Here is a 26,790-nt window from a genome sequence, read left to right on the forward strand (position 1 = left end):
AACTGTCTTGACTTGAAGAAAGTATTTATTCTGCTAAAAAGAAATGTAAGCATAGCCTTAAGGAATATAATTACTTGGTGGATATGTGACCTTGTATGGTTTAGACTAAATGTCTTCTTCCTTCCCTTATTACTCTGAAATTTTGTGCTTCAATGTACCCAAGGTTTAATAATAATAAATAAATACATAATAAATAAAAATAGTTAATGACTTTTCTTTCTTCTTCCCTTTAAATAGTGACATACTTGACAGGAAACAGAAAATACAGATATAGGCATGAATTACAATTTGTTCTTTTTGATGAAGTTTTACAGCTCAAAAAGAACCACCTACATTTTTACTGTTTTTCTTTCCCTTAGATTTGAAGTGGGAGAGAACATGGTAAGAGGAGGCTTCTTCAAGACTAATAGAAAAATTTCCATGACAGAGATGTTGTCGTTGGCATGATATAGTAATTTTATAATGCAATGAAGCATAAGGCTTAGGAAGAAAAGGAAAGGGGGAGAAATAGTGATTAAGTACATCATGAAGAATGAAGCAATTTTTTAAAAGGGTCAGATAAATAAGCAGAAAAGGGAACAAAAAAAATAACCAAAAGCAATTCAGGTGGCAGGTTTTTTTTTTTATTATTATTATTATTTTCACAGGAATTCTCCATATAAGTTACAGAGATGAATAGATGAATCACCCAAAAGTCATCTAGTATTAAAAAAAGAAAAAGAAACAGAGACAAAAAAAAAAAAAAGACTAGACACAAGAATGAAGAAAGAAATTCAGGGTAACTCTGATGCTGCAGCATCAAAAACTACAGGTAAAGAATTTTCATTTATGAAAGAAAATAAATTTTGTTTTCACCTCATCCCCCAAAAAGCCAAAACTAAGGATGCATTTGAGGGCAAAAGAGAATTTCAGACATAAGCAGGTAGGATCAAGTTTCTCTTTTCACTGACCTCTATGCAAGCTTTAGAAAGATACAAAAATAGATTGTATAAGTTTCCTCACTTCACTTCAACAAAATGTAAATAGATGGAATGACATAATGCTGTCAGGGTGTGGTGGGACTTTAGAACCAGCTATTCTATCCAGAGATTCTACTGGCTAATGTAAGCAATGACTGTGCACATCAAGGCCACAAATAAATCCACAATTTGTCTCAGCAAATTACCTCTGCCCTAAGCAGTGAAAAATGAATTTTGTCTTCTCCAAGAATTCCAGACTGTTTCAATTTGAATAACAGTTGTCATTTATATTCATAAAATTAAGTTTTTCAAAGATAAAAATTTAAAAGCTATAACTTGCTAATTCCATCCTATCAAGAAAAGACAGAAGACATGCACAGATTATTTGGGCTGGTACAATGTTTAGGAAGACAAATTAATTATCACCACCTTCATTTTTCAAAAATTAAAACCAAAATGGAGTCATTTTGTAAACAACTGGACATAGGTCAATAATAGAATGCTATGATCTTTAAATTATGTGGTACTACTAATTTTTATTTTAGGCTGAGCCATAAAAATTTCTGTCTAAGCGACAGCCAAATAGGATAGATTAAGATAACACAATGTCTTGGGAACAAGCATGCAAATGTTTGCATATATGTGAAAAATACATGGAAATTTGGAATCTTTCGATATATATCTTTAATAAATATGCCACATTCTGTCATAAAGTTATTAATTATGTCACTATTATTCATTGACCTGAACTATAATTAATAAAAATCATTAAAGAAAAAATGAATAGAATGGGATAATAATAAAGCTTTTTCATGGATTTGTAGCAGAGTTCAAATACAATCCTCAAAACTTCCTTGAGAAATCAACCAATTGTGGCCTACAAGCACCACAACAAAGACATAGCATTGGTAAATTAAAACATAATATTTTCATTTAAATAGATTTTGTCATACCAAATTCTCATGATTTTCAAACCATTTGGAACAAAAAGGCAGTTTGAAAAATTTAACTAGCAGAAGAAATTACAATCATATGGGAATAAGGATAATGTACATATTATTGCCTGTCATTTTGCCTAAGACAAGAACTCTACCTAAGATGTTTTCAATGAGACTACTAAAAATGAGCTTACATGTTATTACTTTCACTGAACCACAAAGAGGTACTTATTTGATTACCTGTGAAATACTCCATAGAATATGATTAAATACTGATTTATTTAGTAAAAAAAACTTCCTAGGGAGATAAGTCCTCTACCAATATAATTCTCTAGTCTTAGAAAGCTAACTAAAAAGAGCACTGAGATGGAAGGTGGCAGAGAAGAGTTCTCCACAAAGCCCCTCCAAAAAGCTTTAAATAATGCCATAAAATAATTCCTAGAGCAGGAGAACACACAAAAGGATAAAGTGAAATAATTTTCCAGTTAAAGACAACTTAGAAGGGCAGCAGGAAAGGTCTGTTGCACGTGGGTAAAAGCAGAACACAGTCCATAGAAAACTCAATCTAATTTATAAACATAAGCACTTTTCTCCCATCGATAAATGATCAAAAGATATGAACAGTTTTTAGATGAAGTAATCAAAGTTATTTACAGCCACAAGAAAAAAATGTTCTAACTCACTATTGATAGAAGAAATGTAAATTACAATAAATTTGAGATACAGAAAAGGAAAATGACAAATGTTGAAGGGAATGTGAGGAAAATGAGATATTGATGAGCTTTGGGAGGAGTTGTGAACTGATTCAATCATTCTGTAGAGCAATTTATTATTATGCCCAAAGGGATATAAAACTCTGCATACCTTTTGACCTAGCAATATCACTCCTAGCTCTGTATCCCAAGAGAGGGGGGAAAAAAAGAGGAAAAGGACTTATGGGTTCAAAAATATTTATAGCAGCTCTTTTGTGGGAGCAAAGAATTGGAAATTGAGGGGATGTCCATCAATGGTTGAACAAATTGTGATATGTGATTGTGATGGAAATAAGAAAGGATGAGCAGGATGCTCTCAGAAAAACCTAGAAAGACATGAGTTGATGCAAAGTGAAATATACTATATTTAAAGTAATAGCAATATTGTAAGATGTGAATGACTTAGTTATTCCCAATAATACAATGACTCAAGATAACTCTGAAGGGCTTATAATGAAAAATGCCATTCATTCCCAGGGGGGGGGGGGGGGGAACAGATTGAAGCATTCTTTTTTTTTTTAACTTTATTATTCTTGAATGTTTTTGTCTGTTTTCTTTCACAACATGACTAATATAGAAATGTTTTGCATGGTTATACATGTTTAATTTATATTGAATTTCTGGCCTTCATAATGTGGAGGGGAGCAGGGAAGAAGGAAGAGAATTTTGAATTCAAAGTTTTAAAAATGAATGTTAAAATTTGTTTTTACATGTAAGTGGGGGGAAATAAAATAATAAATTTAAAAACAGAAAGCACTAAAAAGTTAGGTGACTTAATCAGGATCATACAGTCAAATATCTGAGGCAAGAACTGGGCCAAAATCTTCCTAATTAGAGCACCAATTTTCCCAAGGGCTATTTCTAACTGATTTTCATCTTACATGATAAGAAATGATGATACATAATGATACTAGCTATTGGTATTATGCTGTGTTCTTACATTTGCAAAGCACTTAACCATTCATCATCTCATTTGAGAAAAGAATTTTTTAACACCTGAAACACAAGTATGCTTACATAAATAGCTCTAAGTAATTTGAACCAGGGGAATAAAAAGAAATCTCTCTCTCTCTTTTTAAAGGGAAAAAAACACTTTTTAAAATCCCTTTTAAAAGAATGTGTTGCATAATAAGGAATGTACTTGGACTTGGAGTTAAAAGACCCCAAATATAATCCCCTTCTGACTGACATCAGCTAGTATGACCATGACCAAGTATGAGCCCCATACTTGTAAAATGGGGATAATAACATTTATACTTGTAATATCATCTCAGTGTTTTGTTTTGTTTTTTTGAAGATCAAATAAAATAGTACATATAAAGCTTTTTGCCAACACTGAAGGACAGTATAAATGAGTTAGTCCATACCTAAGATTTTATCAATGTCAGAAGCACCCAAGGAAAATTCCCACTAAGCAATAAAAATCTGCAACTGTTTTACAATTTATATTCTTAAATAATTGCTCTATAAAAGCAACCCATCTAAAGCAAATGTCAATTGCTGATATTGTTATTATTGTTGTGATCATCAGTGGTTGATGGTAAGAGTTTTAATGGCCTAAAGCTGGTGGGTTGTTGGTGCATTTTTAAGAAAAATTCCCCAATCTGAAAGATGAAAACTGTAGAATCCAAACCAAACATAGATCTTAGTACTTACATTTTCCATTATTAAACACCAAGTCCTACTTACCTCATTTCCATCTGTGGAAAGGGTAGCAAGTTCTGTGCCCCTGGAAGCAAAGGATAAATTGGTGCAAGAAGAATAACACCTCTTTTTTCCAAAATGAGGGTTGTCTGTTGCCTGAGGAAGAAATCTTTCCAAGCTTTTTGATTCTTTGACATTGCAAAAATGACCTGATAGATTTTGACTTTCGTCAGAAGGTCTCTCTAGATTGTAAAGAGAGTTCAGACTGGCTGCTTTTTGAAAATAAAAAACATCAGTTTTCCTCTGGAATGTTAATTCTCTTGTGCTGACATCATCTGAGTGTTTCTTCTTTGCACAATATGGAGTACTGTCTTTTTCTAAACTGCTTTCTTTCAGATTACTTACTTTTTCTGTTTCACCAGATTTAGCTGGAGAAGTTTTCACCTTGAAAAAATCCCTATTTGCCACACAGAGCAAAGGTTTCTGCTCAGTGCTGTCAACTGAAACTTCTGTAGTTATTCTCAGAATGTCACTATCCAGTGTAACTTTCGGTACAGAAGGTTTCTCCAGTACCAGTCCACTGAGAAAAATCTCTTCATTTTCTGAAACATGAATATTCCTCTTCTTTTTTCCTTCATTTTCACAAGCTGGCCCTGAATCAGTTTCTCCTACAACTTGCTTCTTCGGTTTCCTTCTGAAATATTTTCTTCCAGGGGAGTATTTTTCAGGATTCAAGGGAGCCCTGGCAGGATTTAAATATTGTTCTTCTTTCTCTGCTCTTACACATCCACAGATATTCCCCATTTGATTTGCAGGCAATCAGAGTTCCACAGATTCACTCATTTCCAAATCTTCTATACCCTGGTATCCTTTTCCAGAGAGTTTGAAACTCCTCTTTGAATTCTAATTCCTCACAGACTTTATGTCCATCCTCTTCAGCATGAGGCCATTTTGCTTATGAGCAATACACTCACAAGAAATGTCATGGCATACTGCCCAGGCAGGCCCCTGTGTCTGATTAGACACTGTGGCTTATTTCTGGCCACCAATCCTCTTATCCAAACATTACTTCTCACTGTCAAAATGTAATACTGAGGAGCTTTCCCAGTAAATGCAAAATTTGACAATGTCCCCGAGAGTCTTATATCTTAACTTTCAGTTTTCTTTGCTACTTGACATAATATGCACACACTGTCAGAGTTCCTAACAACCTTTGAAACTATTAACCAGCAGTATAAACTTGAGAGCAAATAACAAAATAGATACCAGCTAGGAATGATTTAGCAATGTGCCTTTCAAATGCAGGTTTCATTTCTTCATCTTTAATATATAGCTGTTATAACTAGGTCTTCTCTTAAGTCCCTTTCCACTTTAACTTTCTATAATATCCTATTTTTTCATGAAAAAATACTCAAAAAAGTAACTATAAAAGCATACATTTATATACTTCTTCAGAATTAACAGCATCTTTACAACAACCTTAAGTCCTACATTTTACTAATGAGAAAAACTAAAGTTTTGTGACTTTAGTCACACAGCTGAGCATTATCATTTCCAGATTCAAATCCAGGTTTCCTCCAAACAAGCTTTATGTTCTTTCCATTATAGTTACCTACTTTATTTCTTGATATGTAAAAGCTGCTTAAGTACAATACAAATAAAATGTAGGTGCACATGTTCTGTTTTTATATAACTAAAAGAATCCAAAAATACAGATGCAGAATAGGCACATTTCTTCCATTCTAGTAAAGAAATCAACAGTTTTTAAATTTCCTTTAAAAATTCAGTGTAATCATGTTTAACATATATTGGATTGATTGCTAACAGTGTGGGTGAGGGGAATGAAGGGAGAAAAATTTGGAACACTAGGTTTTGCAAGGGTAAATACTGAAAACTATGTTTACATATATTTTGAAAATAAAAAGCTCTTATTTTAAAAATTCAGTGAAATAAAATGCTAGGCCTCCTATAATGATAAGGGGAAAAAAACCCTAAAGGCACATAGGCAAAAAAAAACTTGAATGATAAATGATTAGTGACTAGGCAATTAGTAATATTAACTGTGGTGCAATAAGGATGTGGGCAAAGGGTTCAAAATTGAGTTTTGCCACTTATTACCTGTGTGATATCAAGTCATATAGATTCTCTGAGCTTCAATTTCCACATAGCTCCATAAGTACAATCATACACCATGGAATTAAATTTATATTATAGAGGTAAAAACAGATTATGCCTTTCCAGAGCTACACGTTTGTTAAACAGATTTATATGTGATCCAAACAAATAAGACAAAGATGTCATACCTAATATATAAAAGACTTTTACTTTTATAAAACCAATGCTTTTTTTGGCATCAGTAGTATTAAATAAGTGGTCAAACCCCATTAAGGGAATATTACAAATGTTATAATTATTCATAAATCCCAGCACAATCTACTAAATAATAATAATAATAATCTTAACCACAATTCTCTGAAACATTCCATTTCACTTAAAGATGAGATATTTCACCAAAATATTAGTGTTCCATTATAAATATATCTTGATATACAAGATTGTCTATAGAAAGGAAGACTGGATTAAAAAACCAAATCCAATATTTATTAGTTGTATAAAAATGGGCCAAATACTTAGCATCACTGAGCCCTAGTTTCCTCATTTATAAAATAAGAAAATCTGTAACTTAAATCGCATGAGGGAGAAACCAAAGTGAAAACAACGGCTTACTCTGTGTGTCAAGAACTGCAGTAAGCATTTTGCAAATGTTATTTTAGATCCTAAATACAATCTTGTCAGGTAGGTACTACTTTATTGCTATTTTACAGTTGAGAAAACTGAAGTGAAGGTTAAGTGGCTTGCCTAGGACCACACAATCTGAGATCAGATTTGAACTCAGGTCTTCCTGAATTCAGGTTCAGTGTTCTATCCACTGTACCACCTATAAAGATGTTATGAATTTTAAATATAAGTAAAACATTTTGAAAACCTTAAGAAATTTTATAAATATCAATTATGATTATTATGAATTTTAAAATATTGGCTAATATGGAAGAAGGGAAGGAAAATTCTTAACTCCTTGTAATTCCAGACACTAAAATATGTAGGAGACGTCCTATAACACACACATGTCAAGTGCCTAGTAACTGTTCTTATAGACAATTCAAATTCACATCAAGATCTTTTTGGTTCTTCCATGATTAACCTTCCTGGATAAACCTACTGGATAGCCATCTTTTATACTAAATTCTTAATGCATGTGATCCAATGAAATTAAACGAGTTCCAACCAAAACAAATGTAAAATTTCTTTGCCTCTGATCTATGATCTATGATCTTAATAATGTCAGTACTCCTGCCACTAATTTGGAGTGCAACTCATCCATATTTTCTCATCCTTTGCAATTCTTGTTCATATTATTTATGTACAGATACATGTGGATGCTATATGTGTGTATCTACATGAATACATGTACATCCACTTATGCATATTGTGTGAGTGAAACATTTGCATGCATAAACAAAAGTTTTCTCACCATATCAGGATTTCTTCTGGAAAAATAAAGAAGCAATGATCTTTCTTTTTTAATTATTGCAATTAATTATATCAATTATCTTTACCCTCAATTACTTCTTAGACCTCTAGAAACTGTTGATAAATAAGATTACTTTTGCTACTGAATTAGGATAGTACCCATACAGAAGTATACATTAACTTCTAGAAAGAAACAAATAGTCTTATGTTATACTGGTTACATGGGAGTACAAAGAGCAAAATTCAAATTCTGCCTTTGTCACTGACTACTTATGTGACCTTAAGCCAGTGTTACCACCTGTCTGGATTCAGTTTCTTCTGTAAAATTGGAGGACTGATCTAGGTGATCCTTCCAACTCTAAATCTATAATCCTTTAAGAAAATGGGTTAAAGAGGAATAATGTACGATTTGTCTTTAGAGCTATGAATTCAGAATTTCTCTTAGCTATGAAATCTAGGGTATGATCTTTTCTCTCAAAATCATGGAGACAAGTTTTTCTTACCCCAGATTTGGCATTTTTTCCCACCACCTCCAATGGAACATCATCTACTCCCTCTATTTCTCATAATTGCATGTAATCTTTGTCACACAAAGTTTTTCCTGAAAGGCTTTATAATGTTCTCAAATTTATGTAATTAATATAAAACATTTGAAGAAAGGAGTAGAAAACATCAATAAAAGCAGATGTTTCTTCTATTTGAATTCATTGTACTTTCCATGACATGAGCAAAACACCTTTAAAGAACATAACTCCCTTTCACAAACTGATGTTTGTGACTCTCAGTAGATCAATGAATAGGTTTTTATTACGTGCCTACTGTGTGGTAGAATTAAACTCAGTGCTAGGGACACAAAACTAAAATAGACTACACCTTCAAGAAATTTACATTCTATTGAAAGACTGAACAAAGTTATCTCAGGAACTGAACAACAAGTCATAATTTTTGAGGTATGGGTAGTAAATGCCTAGTGCAAGACTGCAAGGTTCCATTCAAATGATTTAAACTTTCTCAATTCCAGTCTCTTCAGAGATAAACTGGAGATTTATGAGTATGTAAGGAGATAACATGTATAAGACATTTTTCAAATCCTAAAATCCTCTGCAGAAGTTAAGTTATTTTTATTGTTTGAAGAAGAGAATATAGATTGCCCAATGAAGTCAAATACTTTCTTCAAGTCAATAACCGCTATTTCGCTATTATTTCTTCCTAAACAAAAGTTTTATAATTTTAACATCCACCATATAAATAACTCAAATTATGATTTTCTTCAAATCAATAACACAATATTTAGGAAAATTAAGCCAAACTTCAAAAATTACATGACCAAATATCCAATAAATAACAGATGACTAAAATCAGCATATATGTTAAAATGTTAGATTATAATAATTTAAAAATCAAAATTTTTCCTAAACCAGCATGGTATTGTGGGTGGCATCTTTTGTAGTCATTCCCAGACAGCACAGCTCTATACAAACATGACTTGAAAGTGTTCCTAATTCAGGGCAATTTGTAACATTATAATTATTGTGCCATCTAGTGTTAGCCAAATTAGAAGATGGTTTGTACAGTATAAACAATACTAAGGAACACTTACCAAAATTCAATACAGAATCTAGCGATAAGTAAGGATTTACAAAATCTTTGTATAGCTTTAGACAACTGAAAAAGTCTAATTAACAGTTGAAGTCTGTTCTACCCAATAAAACAGACCTCTTTCATTTAGAGTCTGAAACAAAGACAATAAGCTTTGTTTGTATAACAACAAAAAAAGAAGCTTCATTTGTGCTCTTATTTACAAATGGAAAAGAAATATCAAACTAATAAGTGATGCTATTAGTGGTCAGAATTTCTTGAAGGAATAAAGCAACAAAATATAGAGATATATTGTTTAATAAATATTACCCCTATATTTCAGGTTTTTCCCCCAAAGGACACTATTCTATCAAAATCACTCCTGTAGGCAATAGAAATTATAGAATCCAAGAAAAATAAAGACACTTACCTGAAAGTGCAAAATTATTGTCCATATTAATCCCAAAGTCAATTTGGGATTTCCATCTGTTATGTCATCATTCCTAATATTCACTAGTTTCACCTAAGTAATAAAAGGAGAAATAAAACAATATTAGATAAAATGCTTCTCAAGACAAATCCACATACTTCTCTTTTATCAGCATAAAATCCATTTCAAAGTTTCCATAGAAAACATTAATGCTTTAAATAAACACAATCCAAAATCATTATCCTATTTAATTAATTTGGGCTCCAAGTTACTAATTAATAGTCTGAGCAATCTACTGATCTGAATTCCTCTTTCTTCTGTGTGTAATTCACAAAATTAGAGTCTAACACTGTCATTTTATAAATCAGTTAGCTGATGCCTAAAAAGAAGTGTATTTAGATAAATATGTGTGTATGTATATAGAATGTGTGTGCATGCACATATACTGATGCTATAGCTGGATTTTTTTCTTAATTATTAATATTAAGAACATCTTGTCAAGTAAAATCTAACCAAGTGCAATTGTTTCATTTTAAACAAAACAACTTTCACATTTATTAACATTTAAGTAAAAGCATTTAAATTATTTTAATGACAATAAGTACATACTACCTGTTTTATTACAAATAGGTACTATCTATTTTTATTACTATCTCATTTTATTCCCATTTTTCTTTTCTATTTCTTCCCCCTCTCTCTAAATTAACTGTTCCTAAATAGAACCATAGATACCCTTGATCTACCATCAACTCAAGAAGGAAGTTTTCTCCACTTTGAATTCTGCCATATCTGCCTTTCCCTTCTGTAAATCCCAACATTATATTCCCTTTGACTTAAGATACCACAAAATACAGTATCATTAATGAAAGCCTAGGGAATTCCTATTGTTATTTAGTTGCTTCAGCCCCACCTGACTCTGTGATCCCATTTTGGAGTTTTCTTGGCAAGTTGTTGTTTGTTGTTTGCTTCTCTAACGCATTTTACAGATGAGCCTCTAAGGCAAACTGGGTGAAATAATTTGCCGAGGGTCACACTCAAATTAATTGTCTGCAACTGGATTTGAACTCAAGAACATCAAGTCTACCTGATCCCAAGTCCAGTGCTCTATCCACTATACCACCTAGGTACCCCATAGAAGCACCTAGAAAGAGGCTTCCAGGCTTTTTGCAGTAATTATTTTTTATTGCAGATTGGCCTGTGATTTCATTGGTATGAGGGGAATTTCCCGTTAGGAAATTCTCTGCCAAAGTCTGCAATTTAAAATTGTAGAGATTTGCCTGGGGCATTGAAAGGTTAAGAGACTGGCAGAGGTCACTGCTGAGATGAAGATGTTTTATCATCATCATTATTATTATTATTTTAGCCCTCTTATGACCTTTTCCTGGAAGAACAAAATACCCTGACTTTCTCACCAAGCTACCATACCTCATGTAGTCCTACATGCAGGGAAGCAGAACTCCTTGGATCTCACAGAACATGCATGACATCTTCATCTGTCAGAAGATTAAGGACTCCTTGAGGCTCTCCAACAAAATAATCTTATGCCTTCCTCAACACATTTCTTTCCACACTGATAATCAACTACCATTGTTAGCATATTCTTGTTCCTTCATACTCACTTTATACGAGTAATCCTGAACCAGATGAAGTATGTACAAATCAATTCTTTATCTTCAAGTCTATTCAATTTAACCTACCCCACAATTCCTTTTCTGGATTTACAGGCCATTTCCATGCACCTAGGGAATATTTCTTCCATTATCAATAAACTTTTATTCATCTTTCTCCATCTTCTTTCTTCTAGCCATCAATGAGAACAACCATTGCTCACTGTCATTAGCTTGATTTTCACCCATCTCCCATACCCTACCCATGAATTCTGCCTTGGACCCTTTTTTCTTTTCATTCTATACTATCCCACTTGGTGATCTGAATTGCTCCTATGGGCTCAGTTATAGTTTAATGTAGATGTTTCTCAAATTTTTATATCCAGTCCTAATCTTTTTCCTGAGCTTCAGTTACATATCTTCAACTGCTTCCTTCAACACTGAGCTCAAATCCTATTTTCTGCAACAGAGCTTTCCTAGCATTTTTGCTCAGTCATTTCAGTTGTATACAAGTCTTCATGACCCTATTTGAGTTTCTTGGCAAAGATACTATAGTAGTTTGCCATTTCCTTCCCTCACTCAGTTTATAGATGAGGAAACTGAAAGCAAACACGGTGAAGTGATGATTTGTCCAGGGTCACACAACTAATAAGTATCTGAGTCTGGATTTCATCTGAGAAAGATGAGTCTTCCTGACTCCAGGACCAGCACTCTATCCACTGTACCACCTAGCTCCCATTTTCCTAGTAATCCCTCCCAACTGACAATGCTTTCTTCACCTTCTCTCCCTCTCTCCCTCTTTCTCCCTTCCTTTCCCCTTTCCCATTCCTCCTTCTCCTCTCTCCCTTCCTCTCCCCCTCTCTTTCTATGTGTATATATATATACATATATGTGTATGTGTGTGTATCATGCAACCACTTATTTACATGTTATCTCCATTAAAATGTGAGCTCCTTGAGTATAGAAATTGATTTTTTGCTTTCTTTGTATCTCCAGTATTTAGTACAGCACCTGACAGAAAACAACAGCTTAAATTTTAACTTGTTTACTTCCTGTGTCAAAAGCAGGAGTTGAAGCTATGAATCTAAGTCTTCCTGATTCTGAGATGTACTCTGAGTCTTACTATTGCAAATAGCTTTTTATTATTGGTTAAACTTTAAAAAAAAATAATAAATTTTAAGAAAAGGAACAGAGAAAGAACTGATAAACAGAAATACATCTTGAATAGTTTTACATATATATACATTTTTGTGTCTAATGATATCCATCCTTAGGGATGAGAGAGGGAAAAAAGGGGATAAAAGAAATTTACATGATAACTTTATTATATATTTAAAAGGAAAAGTAAGTTGTTCATAAGAGATTTGCAGTTTCATATCTTTTTATTATAGTGTTATGGAAATGTTTTATTTCATAAATTAAAAACAAAACAACTTTTAAAATCAAATAAAAACTCTTAGTAGTTTAAGGGACATACTCTCATCTATACTGACATACCTTCATACCTTCAAGGTCTTTCTACCAATAGAGATAGAGACATTTATCATTTCTCTAAATCTTTGTCTTAGGACATGCTACTTGACTGTTCTACTATTTCATTTCCTATGCTGTGACTTTTAAGACCAAAACATCTTCCTTTCCTAACCATTACTACTCTAATATGTATTATCTCTCCTTAATAGTATGAAAGCTTTTTGAGGACAGGGATTATTGTAGTTTTCTTTTATATCTTTTTTCCTTAGCATATAAAAAATGCTATAAAACAGCATTAATCATTAAAATATTTTGATAAGGAATATTTTAGCTTTCTTTTCCTGATATAATTCTACATATTAATTCCCTAACATTTCATTTTTGTAACATTGTAGCCTTTTTTAAAATATCATACCTGCCGTTTTTTCAAATAGTCAAGTGCAATTTGTACATTCTGTAGTCTGTGAAAACGCATCCGACCTTTCTCCCGGGGCTAAAAATGGAAAAGTACAGGTTGTGAAAAAACAAAAAAAACAAAAAACAGTTTTTCTCTGAAAGAATATGCTACACCTATGTTTTCCTCACTGAACCCAAACAACGTAAATTACATAAAGATTGAAAACAAAGTAATATTTACTGCTTTGGATTCAACAAATCGACTAATTTATATATGCAAGTATACATAATGGTCCTTTTCAAACATCCTTTTCCTTGTTGTACAATGAGAGAAAATGAGAGGAATAAATTGGAATGATTTGAAAAGGAAAGGAAATCTATTTTTTTCCTCAGAGTAAACCACAGAATATTCAAATTGCCTAGAACTTTACTTGTACTCATATGATAATAAAAGGATGCATTAAGATAATTAAATACTATATCCTCTACCCTTTTAAAAATGCCAAAATTTAAAAAGAAGAGTTTAGGCTTCTTTTTAATTATAAATGTTGAGTTAATGGAAAATGCGGCAAAAACAGCATGCAGTTAATATAAAATCACCAAGTGAAAGAATGAGACAAAAAGTTAACAGCCATAATAGAGCAAGAGAGCAACAGCAATTAAGTTGATGACCTCTAACCTGAATAATATGCTTCTTTCTTATTTTGGGATTTTTCATGAATTCAAAAAGCTGAAAGGACACTGTGATTATTGCATTACTAGGAGATGAACATGATTACTGTCTCCATCACTGCAAATCTGACAAACAGAAATGGATTTGATTGGCACTTTCCTTTATGGAATATGATTATGTTGCCAGGAAGAAAATATGGGGAAATGTGCAGTTGGGATAAAGCATAATAATAACAACAGAAATGAAGAACAGTTGAAATTCATCATATAAAGCCTTCAAAGGGAAAAAGAAAAAAACAAAAACAAAAACTGACAACTTAGCTTCTCAAATACAAAGCTTGCTGAAGCTAAAGGTGTCATAATATAACAAATAGCAGACCACAGAAGAGAAAAATTACTTTCTGTGTAACTGGATGAAAAAATGAGAGTCAAATCCACTCCAATAAAATGCACATTTTCATTGAAATCAATGTAACTGGATGAAGATGTCATAGGAAGACTTGAAACTACCTCAAAAGTATGTTAAATTTAAGTAAACCCCAATAGATTAGCCTCATCAGAATATAGTGTTTCACAATTCCAAGTTTCCCCTCCCTCTAAATAACATGACATATGCAGAGAATCTATGTCAAACAGCAATTGCCAAATATGTGTAGTTTGAGAATACTTGAGATATAGTCACTAGCTGAAGTAGTATATATAATGATTTGCATAAAGATATAATTGCCATTATTTAAATTGCACTCCCAGAAGCAAAATGTATTTTGTTAATGCTTTAGCATTCTAATCGCTAGATTTCAATATTTTATAAAATATCCTTTATTTCAAACATATCATACATGTTTTATACAATTTGCAGTTACTATGCAATGCATAACAAAATATAAACCAGTGTCTAAATTTTAATCATTTAACAATTTGAAAATGTGCTAAAAGTGAAAAGACTTCTATCAAATTCTCTAGTACATGAATATCTATTTTGTGTAATGTGTTTTTGATCCTTCCTACCTAACCATTAATGAATCCAAACCCGTGCGTTACTTATCTAGTAGCAGTCACCACACTTGAAATACTAAGTTAGTAGAGTTATGGGGGTCGACACCTACCCCCTTATCCTCATCCTCCACATCCTCATGCTGTTCATACTCGCATGCTTCTGTTGAACTCACCAACCGTAAGGTCTTCAAAAAATCTCGCTCTCTTGGCTAATGAATATAACAGACAGAAGATAGGACAGCAAAGACACAAGACAGACCAGAAATGAAAAGAGCATGAAAAGAACATAATGTAGAGAGAACAGGTAACCAAGAAGGGGAAGTAATGTTCCAAAAAAAAAAAAAAAAAGGAAATGATTCCTGAAGAGTAGGTTAGATTATTTTTAAATAAGAGTATTTTTTCCTTGCTATTTGTGAGTCTTTTAAAATGAAGTTATATTATGCATCCAACTTTTGCTAAGCAAAACCCAAAAGGAAAAGAACAGCAGAAAAAAAAATAGAAACATTACTCTTAAAATTAGAGGTGAAATCTTGACTACATATAAGATATAGTATAAAAGTGTTCTGAATTCCTAATACTCAGTGGTTGAATTGGTTGAAGTGGTTGAATCCAAGCACCTCTTTGCAAATCAACTTGTTCCTTTGGTGCTAGTAGTCACATTTTGAGAGATGAATCCGAATCACGTGTACTAAAGCATATAGATCAGAGAGATATGAAAGGTACAACACATTCTCAGAACAAAGATAAAATTTAAAACTCACCAAGGTATCACCTGAAAGAACTTCCAAGAGAGAGATTAAGTTATGTCCATCCCTTAGGTCTTCATAGAGGTCATTCACATGCTTTCGAACCTATAAAGAGAGAAAGTTTTAATTTATTTAGCTTCTTAAATGATGTTAAGTGCTAAATATTTAATATTAAATGTCAATGTTAAACATTCTTGAGTTATACCTGAAGCAAGACAATAAAAACAAGATACCTCTACTTTTTTGGGGGGAGGAAGGCAGTTTCAATCAAATTACTTGCCCAGGATCACACAACTAGTAAATGTCTGAGGTCAAGTTTGAATTCAAGTCATTTTGACTCCTAACCAATGTTCTATGCCACCTAGATGCCCCTACTTCTACTTTTATAATACTTGTTCTCAATATCTTCCATTAATCAATAGGGTTTGATTTAATTTTTAAAAGATGTTTAAGGCTAATAATTTTTCTATCAATACTCAGACACCTCACCAGAAGATTGATCAGAAAGACATGAATGATTGAGTTCCAGCAACTTATAGAGACCAAATCAACTAATGAGAAATAAGGGGGGGGGGGAGCGGGGAATAAAGAGATTGCAAGCTCTTCTGGTATGGGGACCACAAGAACAAAGTCAGAAATCTTCTTCAAGTAATTAAATATGAAGGAGGGAGGGAATTAATGATAAGCAAAAGAAGCAGCCTGCTATAGTGAATAGGGGACCAGAATTGTTTCAAATCCCAACCCTGACTCATACTGGCTATGTGACCTTAGAAATATCACTTAACCTCTCATTGGGCCAGGGAATTCTCTAAAAGTATAAGTCACAGGGTAGATGCAGAGAAGTCTAGGACTGGTTTTCCTTAACCACCCTCCTCCTTAAAAAAAAAAAAAAAATCTTTCAAAAAAAAGGAAAATGAACTTACATTTCTACTGCTTACTAGAAGACATCTGTTTTAGATTAAGATAGCCATATAGGATTAATCTGTCACTATCTAGCCCATTATGCCCTCAGATTTCTGACATAGTTTATTGAAACAGAGGAAGATTCAGTTCTACTCTACCACTTATTTTCCTGTAATCCCCACCTCCAACTTCCATATCTACATTCTAAAACATAACAGCATCTCAAATGAACCTCAGGCTTGCATTCTGCCATGAAAATATCTGCCATGGATATTAGAGCAATAATAATCTAACCAAATCCTTCTTTGCATTGTATGACTCTTTCTCTGAGAAAATAATTTTAAAAACACATGACAGAAGCATGCAATGAGCAGTCAACCTATCTTATTTTCCTCATTCCAAAGGACTAATATAAACCTAGCCAATTAAAATATTACCAAACTTCAAAATACCTTGTTCAGGCTATCAAAGGAAAAAAGAAAATCTCCCAAGTAAGATTGGCTGTGTCTATAGATTAACAACAGTCTTTAGTCAACCAATTTTTGTACACTGAAAATTCAGTACCCTGACAGACCACCCAAAGAGCCATTCCATAACTGGTTCATTTTTTTTCTTTAAGAAAAGTTGATATGAAAAGTCTTACTGAACCATTTTATTTAATTAAAACTAATGAATTTTTGAGGAAAAGTGTACTATAGAACCTCAGAAATTGAGAAATAAAAGGAATTTTAGAGAACATCTAGCCCAGGGCTTCTTAAACTTTCTTCCTCTCATAACACTTTTTCACCCAAGAAATTTTTACATGATCCTAGGTATATAGGCACATAAAATAGGTATATAAATCAAACATTTATTGATAATCCTCAATTTCATGACACCGACAGTTTTGAGACCCCATATGGGATTGTGAACCACAGTTTAAAAAACTGAGACCTACTCTAGTCTCCTCAAATTGTAGATGGATATGCTAAAGCTTTGAGAGATTAAATGACTTGCTCCCAAATCACATCGTGAACCAGCTTTCAAATTCATGTCTTCTAACTCTGGTTCTTTACAATATATCACAGTGCCCACAAATGAGCAGCAATTATCAACAAAGTATAAAAGTGTAAATCCTTTTTATTATATACTGGAAATCTCCAAAAGCAGAAAGCAAATATCTAGGAGCTATATAATGATTGCAAAGCATAGTATTTATTTTAATAGTTTGGCAGCAAGAAAGCCAAAAGGGTGATGCAAAGATAAGTTTTATCAAAATATTGCTAAGTTTAGGAAGAGTTTAGAAACACATTTCCACAGAAAACTGCATCCATTCAATCAACAAGGATTTATTAAGCCTTGAAAATGTGCCAGGCACTTGGGTCTCTGCCCAACAAAACTGACAACACCAAAAAGAAAGACTTCAAATGGGGACTAAATTAAATGTGCTAGATTTTTGATACAAATATTTTTAGCAATTCTGTGTTATATCACATACGTTACCCTGCTACACAAGCAACCAAAGCAATGGTCTGATGAAGTCTACATAGAGCTCACTTACTTTAAAGCTATCAAATTTTATATGCTAACGTCAAATTTCTTGGTTCTTCAGAAGTTTCAGGGAAACTTCCACATGAATGGAAACTTAAAATTTGTCAGTAGGTATCAAACCATGCAGAACAAAAAAGAAAAGCATTAGTATGAAAAATGAGAAATGATTATTCTTACCTTTATGCTTAAAAGTAATAGCATCCTAAATATAATTATATTTTATGGCTTTTATTATTTGAGTTTATAGGGGATACCCACAGTTAAAAAAAAAATAAAATAGATAAAGACAAAAAAAAAAAAAAGAAAAGAAAACTCATAAGGAGACAGGTTGGAGAAGCAGTAAAACATCTTGGCTAGATGTGACCTGGGAGCCAGGAAGATCTGGGTTCGAGTCCTGATGAGCATCATGGAATTCAAACCCAGATCTTCAGGGCTCTGACACATGATGGCAGTATGATTCTAGTTAAGTCACTTAACTTCTCAGTACTCTAGTCCAAAGATATAAAATAACCACCTGACAGTCAGCAACATTCCTAAGTATGGGCCAAAACAAATGATGATATAATTGGTGACTATTTGACAAGTAAATAAAAATATAACAGAATCTAGATAATGTTAATACGTGATTTTTAAGTCAATATGAAGTACAAAGGTATCATTATGCACAAGGTACAATTTAGCTGCTGCCATTTCTAAGTTAAATATCACCAATCTAAGTCAACTAAGATTATGACTTTAAGAGAAGATACTAACCTGTACTGGTAGATGGAGTTTCATCAAATGGGAGTTCCCTATACCAAATGAAAACCACACACCTAGTATCTATCCCCTTTAATGGCTATCCCACAATATTCCTCAACATCATCATTAATTAATATGCTTTTTTGGTGAATAAAAAAGAAAATTGTTTTTGGTTGGTAGTTTGTCCTTAACATTTGATGTCAAATAACTTGACAAAAATCACCATGATCTTTAAGATTCAATCCCTGCCTATATCTAACTAACTCTAACTCATAAGTCCTATTTTTGAACTCAGCTTCTACCACCATAGCTGCAATTAGGATTTTTTAAACCTGAATAATGAACTGGATTAAAGAGGATGGGGTGGGGGAAAGGGGCAGAAGTGATAAATATAGAGTTAACCTAGGATGAAGCCCCAATGAAATAAGTACTCCCAAGGGACTCCCTGAGAAAAGATGGACAGAGAGAGCACATTGGCTAATAATTTAGTATAGATAGCTTTCTATCTCAACCAATATAAATCTGGACCGGTTTGGGAATTTGAAATCCTAAAGAGTTGACCTAGAGGTTAAACTGTGTGTGTGTGTGTGTGTGTGTGTGTGTTGTGTGTGTGTGTGTGTGTGTCTGAAAGAGAAAGGGGAGAGGAGGAAGAAAGGGGAGGAAAAAAGGAGGAAAGAAGGGAGAGTGGCAGGACTTGGTGTGTGATCTGCCTGGCTCTTAAACTATATTACATCAGGCAGTTTCTCATGATTTTTTACTATTCAGTCACATCCTATTCCTTTTTTTTTTTTTTTACGTGCTATACATAAAGATACTACAGTGGTTTGTCATTTCTTTCTCCAGTTCATTTTACAAATGAGGAAACTGAGGCAAACAGGGTTAATTGACCTGCCCAGGATCATAGGGCTAATAAGTGTTTGAGACCAAACTTGAAATCACTCTATCCTGATTCTTTGGTAGACATTCTATTCACTGCACCACCTAGCTGTCTCACTTCTAATGATTATTATGAGAATAATTCTACGATTCTCCATTCGTGTGTTAAAGTAAATTTTTTAAAAGCAATGGATTACTCCAAACCCATGAATCTAATCTATAATTTTAATATGTTACTTAAAAAAGGGAAGAAAATCCAAATTAGCAAATTTTATACATGTGAATGCAAGCAATTCAATTTTCTCATTTGTCAATCCTTGATTGCAGCAATAAAGCTTCCTTATAAAGGATCAAACTGAACACAAATATCAGTGGATGATCTCACATTTAAATTACATTATACAGATTCTTAGCCCTTCTCAGCTGTCTGCCCTCTCCCAATAAATGACTTTGTTATACGTGTCTGGCACTACCAGCACATTGAAGGAATAGTGAGGAGGGAGTTTTCTATTGCAGTGTTCCAGAATTTTCAAGTCTTCCAGTGCATTGTGCTAACTAAATCTTTGCTCAGAACGATTATATTTCTTTTTCACGTTTCATTTGCAAATCCATCTCACTAAGAGATAGTGGCAAATGATGATGTTGAGGTGCAGTTACAACACTCACACAGCTGTTTGCAATGCTTACTGCAAACTGAATTTTGTTCAAATCAGAAAAACTTTTTGTAAAAACAGAAATCGTTCATTTCGCATTCCTAAACAGATCTTAGGAAGCAGTAAAGAAAATTTAAATGAGTGTGAGTAGGTAAGAAGAACAGTGATTTTTGTGTGATAACGAGAAAGTACTAGCTTTAGATTCAGAAGATCTGGATTCAAAGAGTTTTGTTACTCCCTGTATGACCTTGTCTAAGTCTCATCACTACTTTTCTGGCTGCTAGGTTCGGAATCAGAGATATTTGAGTTCAAATTCAATCTTAACCACTTTCTAGTTTTTGGATCCCAGACAAGTCACTGAACCTCTATTAATGGTAATTAATAGCACCTACCTTCCAAAGTGTTGTAAAGACCAAATGACATAGTACCGTTAAAACACTTAGCATGGTGTTCAGCCCATAAAAAGTACTTACATACATACATATTACAACCATAAAAAAGTAGTTGCTCTCTTGCTCCCTTTGGGCCTAAATTCTCCCATATGAAAAATGAGGAGTTTGCACTGTATGACCTCTAATATCTTTTGCATCTCTAAATCAATGACCCCATGTGAATTCAAAGTGGACCATAATTTAAATAAAAGAAAAATTTTCCATTTAAAAACTACCTACAATCCTTTCTAAGTATTAAGGGCTACTAATTAGAAAGGATTAATTGCCTTCTTTACCAATAAGCTGAAGCCTCATAAGCCATAAAGAGTGCCTCTGTGCCTTTATTAATAGATGATTTGTCTTTGACTATGTTTGGCGCTTCAGAAAGAGAGAGCTGAAAGGACACTTTCTATTCATTTCTATAGTGACTAAAAATCTTGATTCAGTCTTTATAAAATAAAATAACAAGTATTTGGATAGAATTTTATAACAAACATGTAGAAAGCAAAGTTGATGGGATATGAGGCCTTAAAATTAACAAATAAAAAAGAAACATTCAGGGACTGGGGGGATTGAGGGATAGAGCTACAGAAATTAATGGAATTCTAAAGAAGTAAATGGTCAGATGAATCATTTGGGAAAGAAAATGAGAGGAGTCATGCAGTTGAGTCAGCAAAATCACAATTAAATGCTTCTTATTTTAACTAAAAGTGTGAGTGTTATTTATCTCAAGACATCTGACTCTGACTTTCCTGCAAATAGTGATGTAAAGAGTCAATGGACTATCCTTTTTCTCCTTGCGAATTTTATTAAAACAAGCTATTCACTCTTATTTTAATTTTCTTTTCTTTCTCCAAGACAGAAATGTTCTTGCATGGTAGTACTGAATAGAGTAGTATATGTAAAAATGCACTTTGAGAATCCTCTGGGACTAAATTGCATAACAAAAATTATATAATAGTATTTTGATACCTTTTTAAAAAAATTCCACATAGTTTACTGTCAAATCTGTAGTCCTGTTATATTTCTTCATGCATTACATCTATAATTCACCACTAGAGGGCATTAATCTTTTGCTTTACAGAAAATACACATCAAATAGCTTAAGGAACAAAAATAAATCACAAAACAAGCAAAAAAATAATCTAAAAGGAACAATCCTGATCAAGAAACAGGAGACAGGGAAAGATTCTTTTTTATATATTTTCTTTTTCTCTTTTCTTCTTTTTAATAATTATAATTTTTTATTGACAGAACCCATGACAGGATAATTTTTTACAACATTATCTCTTTCACTCACTTCTGTTCTGATTTTTCTCCTCCTTCCCTCCACCCCCTCCCCCAGATGGCAAGCAATCCTATACATGTTAACTATGTCACAGTATATCCTAGATACAATATATGTGTGCAGAACCAAACAGTTCTCTTGTTGCACAGGAAGAATTGGATTCAGAAGGTAAAAATAATCCGGGAAGAAAAACAACAATGCAAACAGTTTACATTCATTTCCCAGTGTTCTTTCTTTGGGTGTAGCTGCTTCTGTCCATCATTGATCAATTGAAACTTTTTATATATTTTCAAGACAAAAAATCCAAATGTCCATAACAGTTGAATTTCTGAAATGATCTAAAAAAGTTGTTACCTCAATGTTTGACATAGTATTGATTATAATATCAATTCAAAGTAAAGAAAAAGGCCATAATATGACAATTTATGTCATTTTAATGGTCAATATCAGCTTTCATTTTTAAGATGCTATTAGAGAGACAGTCATACAGACAATAATTTACTAAGTATCTCGTGAGTGCAAAGCACTGAAAATGATAAAAAGACAAATAAGACAGGCTCCTTAACCTCATTTGACTTCTGAAAAAGTGGTGGAAATAATGTACATACGTAAACAATTGCAATACAAAATAAAGTATAATCAGTGAAAAGTTACTTGGAGCGGAAAAAACACAGGACCTGAAGTTGAACTTGATACATCTGAAACTCCAGTTCTAGGTAGCATGTTTTAGGAGAAACCTTGGTAATCTGTGTAACAGCTTGGTTAGTGGTAAGATTTTAAGAAGAGCCTAATTCTGTTATCTAAAGACAAAATGAAAGAACTTCGACTAGAGAAATGAAGATTTAAATGGGACCTGGCAGCAATTCTATATGAAAGATTGTTATATAGAAAAGGAATTAGATTTGATGGGCTTGTATCCAGACATCAGAACCTGCCATTAAGGACAGTTTTTAGAAAGTGTAGAAAGACATATTGAGGCTTTATGTAAAGAAAAATTTAACAGGTAGAGCTACTCCAAAACTGGAATGAACTGCCTGCCTCAGAGGATAAAGGGCTTTCTGTCTCTAAAGGTCTTCTCAAGTAAATGACACTTGTTAGGAATGTTTAGGATAAGGAAGGAATACATATTCAGGCATGGATTCAAATAGACAATCCTGAAAGTCCCTCCAATTCTAAGAATTCACTGAATCTCTGAATTACAGTAAGATGAGAGGGAAAGAGAATACAATCTCTGTTATCCTAACTGGATTGAGAAGTACCAAGTGCTATGAGAATTCACCGTAGCCAAATTATACTTTCTCTATTATTCTTTCTCCAAATATCTCTCTACTATATGGTGAATTAATTTCTTACTATAAAAAAAAACTTTGCAAAATATAGGACTCATGCTAGGTCAAGAAATTAAATATACAGAATCTTCTTCTATCTTCAGAAATTAATCTCACAGTCAATGATAATGTGCACAAAATGAAACAATCAATCTCACTATCATAGCCTAATTATAAAGGGAAGAACTGTAAAGATTAATTAAAATTGATTTATGATACCTTCACAGAAAATAAAAATCATTGTTTCTTAGTGGATTGAATATATAAAAAACCTGGATTCCAATCCTACTTTTGACATACTAAAAGACCCTGGGCAAACTGATTAACTTCTCGTGCTCCAAGCAACTCTATAGAATTATAAATTATAAAGTGCTGAGATGCATCAATCATGCTAGAGTACATACACAATACATGTGTATGTACATGTGTGTATATGTACATGTACATATATACACATACATCTATATACACACGTATGTATGTGTGTATACATATACACGAAATCAGAAGTATAGACCAAATTTCAATCCATATGTGTAAATAAGTACATACTGTAAACCAAAATCTAATAACCAAGAATTTCTTTGTAGATGACTTCTTTACAAGTCAACTTGAAATTAAAAAATAAATATCAATTGTAATTAACATTTTAGCATATCAATATTGATTTTTAAAATCTTCCCTAAGTAAAAAAGGGTTTCAAAATTTTTTTTCTTTAATGATAAAATGTTAATTTAACAATCTTGCGCATTATAATTTGTTTAGTAAACTATTCTGGAAAGGTAATACAAATGAAAACATCATTCTTGTCCTATCTAGATGGGTATAGATTCTGAATTAAAACAGTCAAAATGAATAAGGTTTGTACTTGCATGCATGTGCATACAAACACACACACAGAGGACTTTTGTTAAGATTTTTTAAATGTTTTCTCTTATAGACAATCTGCCGAAACCTAAATAAATCAATACACAAAAAAGATTAAAACTTACAGTATTAATGATAACAAAAAAGATTGTAAGGGATTGAGAAATAAATAATTTTCACATTATAAGAAACAAATAAACTTCCTGATTCATATGAAATCTAAAAGGCAACACTAAAGAAGTTAAAAAAAAAAAAAAAAGCCTTTTGAACTTAGCAATTTATCCAAGAGAAAACGTCTATTCTACTCTCTCACCACTGGGTGGAACTATACAGTCAAAAACCAGAAATATTCCATTTAATGATGAACATTCCTAGTACTCATTCTCTATAGCATCAAGAAATATTTGTGTTTTGTTCCCTGAATATTATGTCCTCTGAGCCACTCTGAATTAGATAAATGGACTATTTGGCCCACCATTTAACAGCACTATTCCCAAAGCAGGTTGTTAGAGGGTATGGCAATTATCTCTCCAACTGTAGGATCACATTTTTTAAGCTGAAAGGTTCAATGGAGTCCATTAAATCCAACCTCCTCTTAATGAAATTGAAAAAAAAAAATTGAAAGCAAAGAGCAATTACGCTTACTCAGGGGTAGGAGCCAAACTCAGTGCTTCCTGACTCCAAATCTAGTACTCTTTCAACTGCTACTATCACCCTAACAAATTAAGAGCATTGTTTGAACACCTCCAACTTCTATTCATATATTTATATATGTCTTTAACCTATTCAAAATGACATACTTAGTATTAAAAAGTCTATATTCATTAAAGAAATATAAAGGAAGTAGAAAGGGGCAACCACTAGATCTTTCAAAAATGCCTTTTTCATGCTTCAAAATCTTAGCAGAAGAACTAAAAAATCCAAACATCAGCTGGAAAATATAAGGAAAAAATAACTATACAAACTCAAATGAGTAGTTTTTAGGCTAATCAAAGAAAGTAAATTTTGATGTTACTATAAAAGACAAGGTAGCAGGGGAAGTATGGCAGCTAGGTGGTGAGTAGAGAGAGTGTCAGACTGGAAATAAAAGAAGACCTAAGTTTAAACCCATCTTTAGACAATTACTAGCTTTGTGACACTAGGTATCACTTAAACCTGTTTGCCTCAGTTTCCTCATCGATAAAATGAACTAGAAAAAGACATAGCAATCTATTCCTGTATTTTTACCAAGAAAACCTCCCAAATGGGTCATGAATTGAATTGAAAACAACAGAACAATAACAGAATTATGACAGATAGAGTAGAATCTCAGTATAACAGAACTTATGACATGGAATGAGATAAACAACTAGCCAAATCATAAATTTCTAACCTATAATGATACATAAAGCAAAAGTCTGATTAGAAATAGACCATGTGGGACAATGCCTTTATTCTTGTCCTCTAATTAAAATGAGGTTTCACAATATAGTATTTTTTATTTTTAGATTTCACTGAATGGTAAGAAAGAAGAATTGGATTAACTTTATTCTCTTATATAAAATTACTTTTAAATTAGTAAGACAATTATTAAAGTTAAGACACTTGAAATCATTTTGTTTCATCTCAAACATGTCTACCAGAATTAATGTCTAGATCAAAAATATGCCATCAAATAAATATCTTAAAACTTTAGAAATTTTCATCCTTTTGAATAATATTCCAAATACTAATTATGAATTTCAAAATTTTTCAATTCATAAATTTTTACTTTATCTCCTGCCACATAGCCTGGTTGATTTCCTCTGTTTCAGGTAGCTTACCCAACCCTCCCAAATCCTTTCACTTATATCATAGTTTATATTCTTAATAGCCTTCTCCTCACCAACTGTCAAGTCAAACAACTTCTTTTTGTTTAAAGACTTTTATTTTTATCAAATACATGCAAATTAAGTTTTTAACATTCACCTTTGCAAAATCTTGTTTTCCATCTTTTTCTTCCTACCTCCCACTCATCTCTTCCCACAAACAGCAAGCAATCCAATACAGGTTAAACATGTGCAATTTTTCTAAACACATGTCCATAATCATCATGCTGCACATAAAAAATTCAGATCAGATGAAAGGAAAAAAACATGAGGATAACAAACAAACAAAAAAAAAAAAGGTGAAAATACTGTACTTTGATCCATATTCAGTCTACCTAGTTCTTTCTCTGGATTCAGATGGATCTTTCCATTCCAAGTCTTATTGGAATTTCCTTGAATCACCTCATTGCTGTAAAGAGCCAAGTCCATCACAGTTGAACATCATATAATCTTGTTACTACCATGTTTCCCCGATAATAAGACCTATCCTGAAAATAAGCCCTCCCCTTACTGTGTGAGATTCCTCTAAAATAAGCCCTCCCCTGAAAATAAGCCCTATTGAGATTGCTACTGTAGTGAAGGTGATCCCCTGTGCTACAAGCTA

General features: G+C 32.8%; 1 protein-coding gene across 1 annotated transcript in view; it reads right to left on the bottom strand.

The window, feature by feature from the left end:
* Window positions 1-26,790, bottom strand: part of DST (dystonin) — a 591,073-nt gene that overhangs the window by 277,771 nt on the left and 286,512 nt on the right. Inside the window, exons 6-8 of the mRNA XM_051997184.1 lie at window positions 15,738-15,827; window positions 13,328-13,405; window positions 9,833-9,925 (exon numbers count right to left, since the gene is read on the bottom strand). Of these exons, the coding sequence (XP_051853144.1) occupies window positions 9,833-9,925; window positions 13,328-13,405; window positions 15,738-15,827 (261 nt within the window). The remainder of the gene's footprint in view (window positions 1-9,832; window positions 9,926-13,327; window positions 13,406-15,737; window positions 15,828-26,790) is intronic.

This window comes from Antechinus flavipes, chromosome 4 (genome assembly GCF_016432865.1).
Source record: "Antechinus flavipes isolate AdamAnt ecotype Samford, QLD, Australia chromosome 4, AdamAnt_v2, whole genome shotgun sequence".
Classification (NCBI taxonomy): Eukaryota; Metazoa; Chordata; class Mammalia; order Dasyuromorphia; family Dasyuridae; genus Antechinus; species Antechinus flavipes.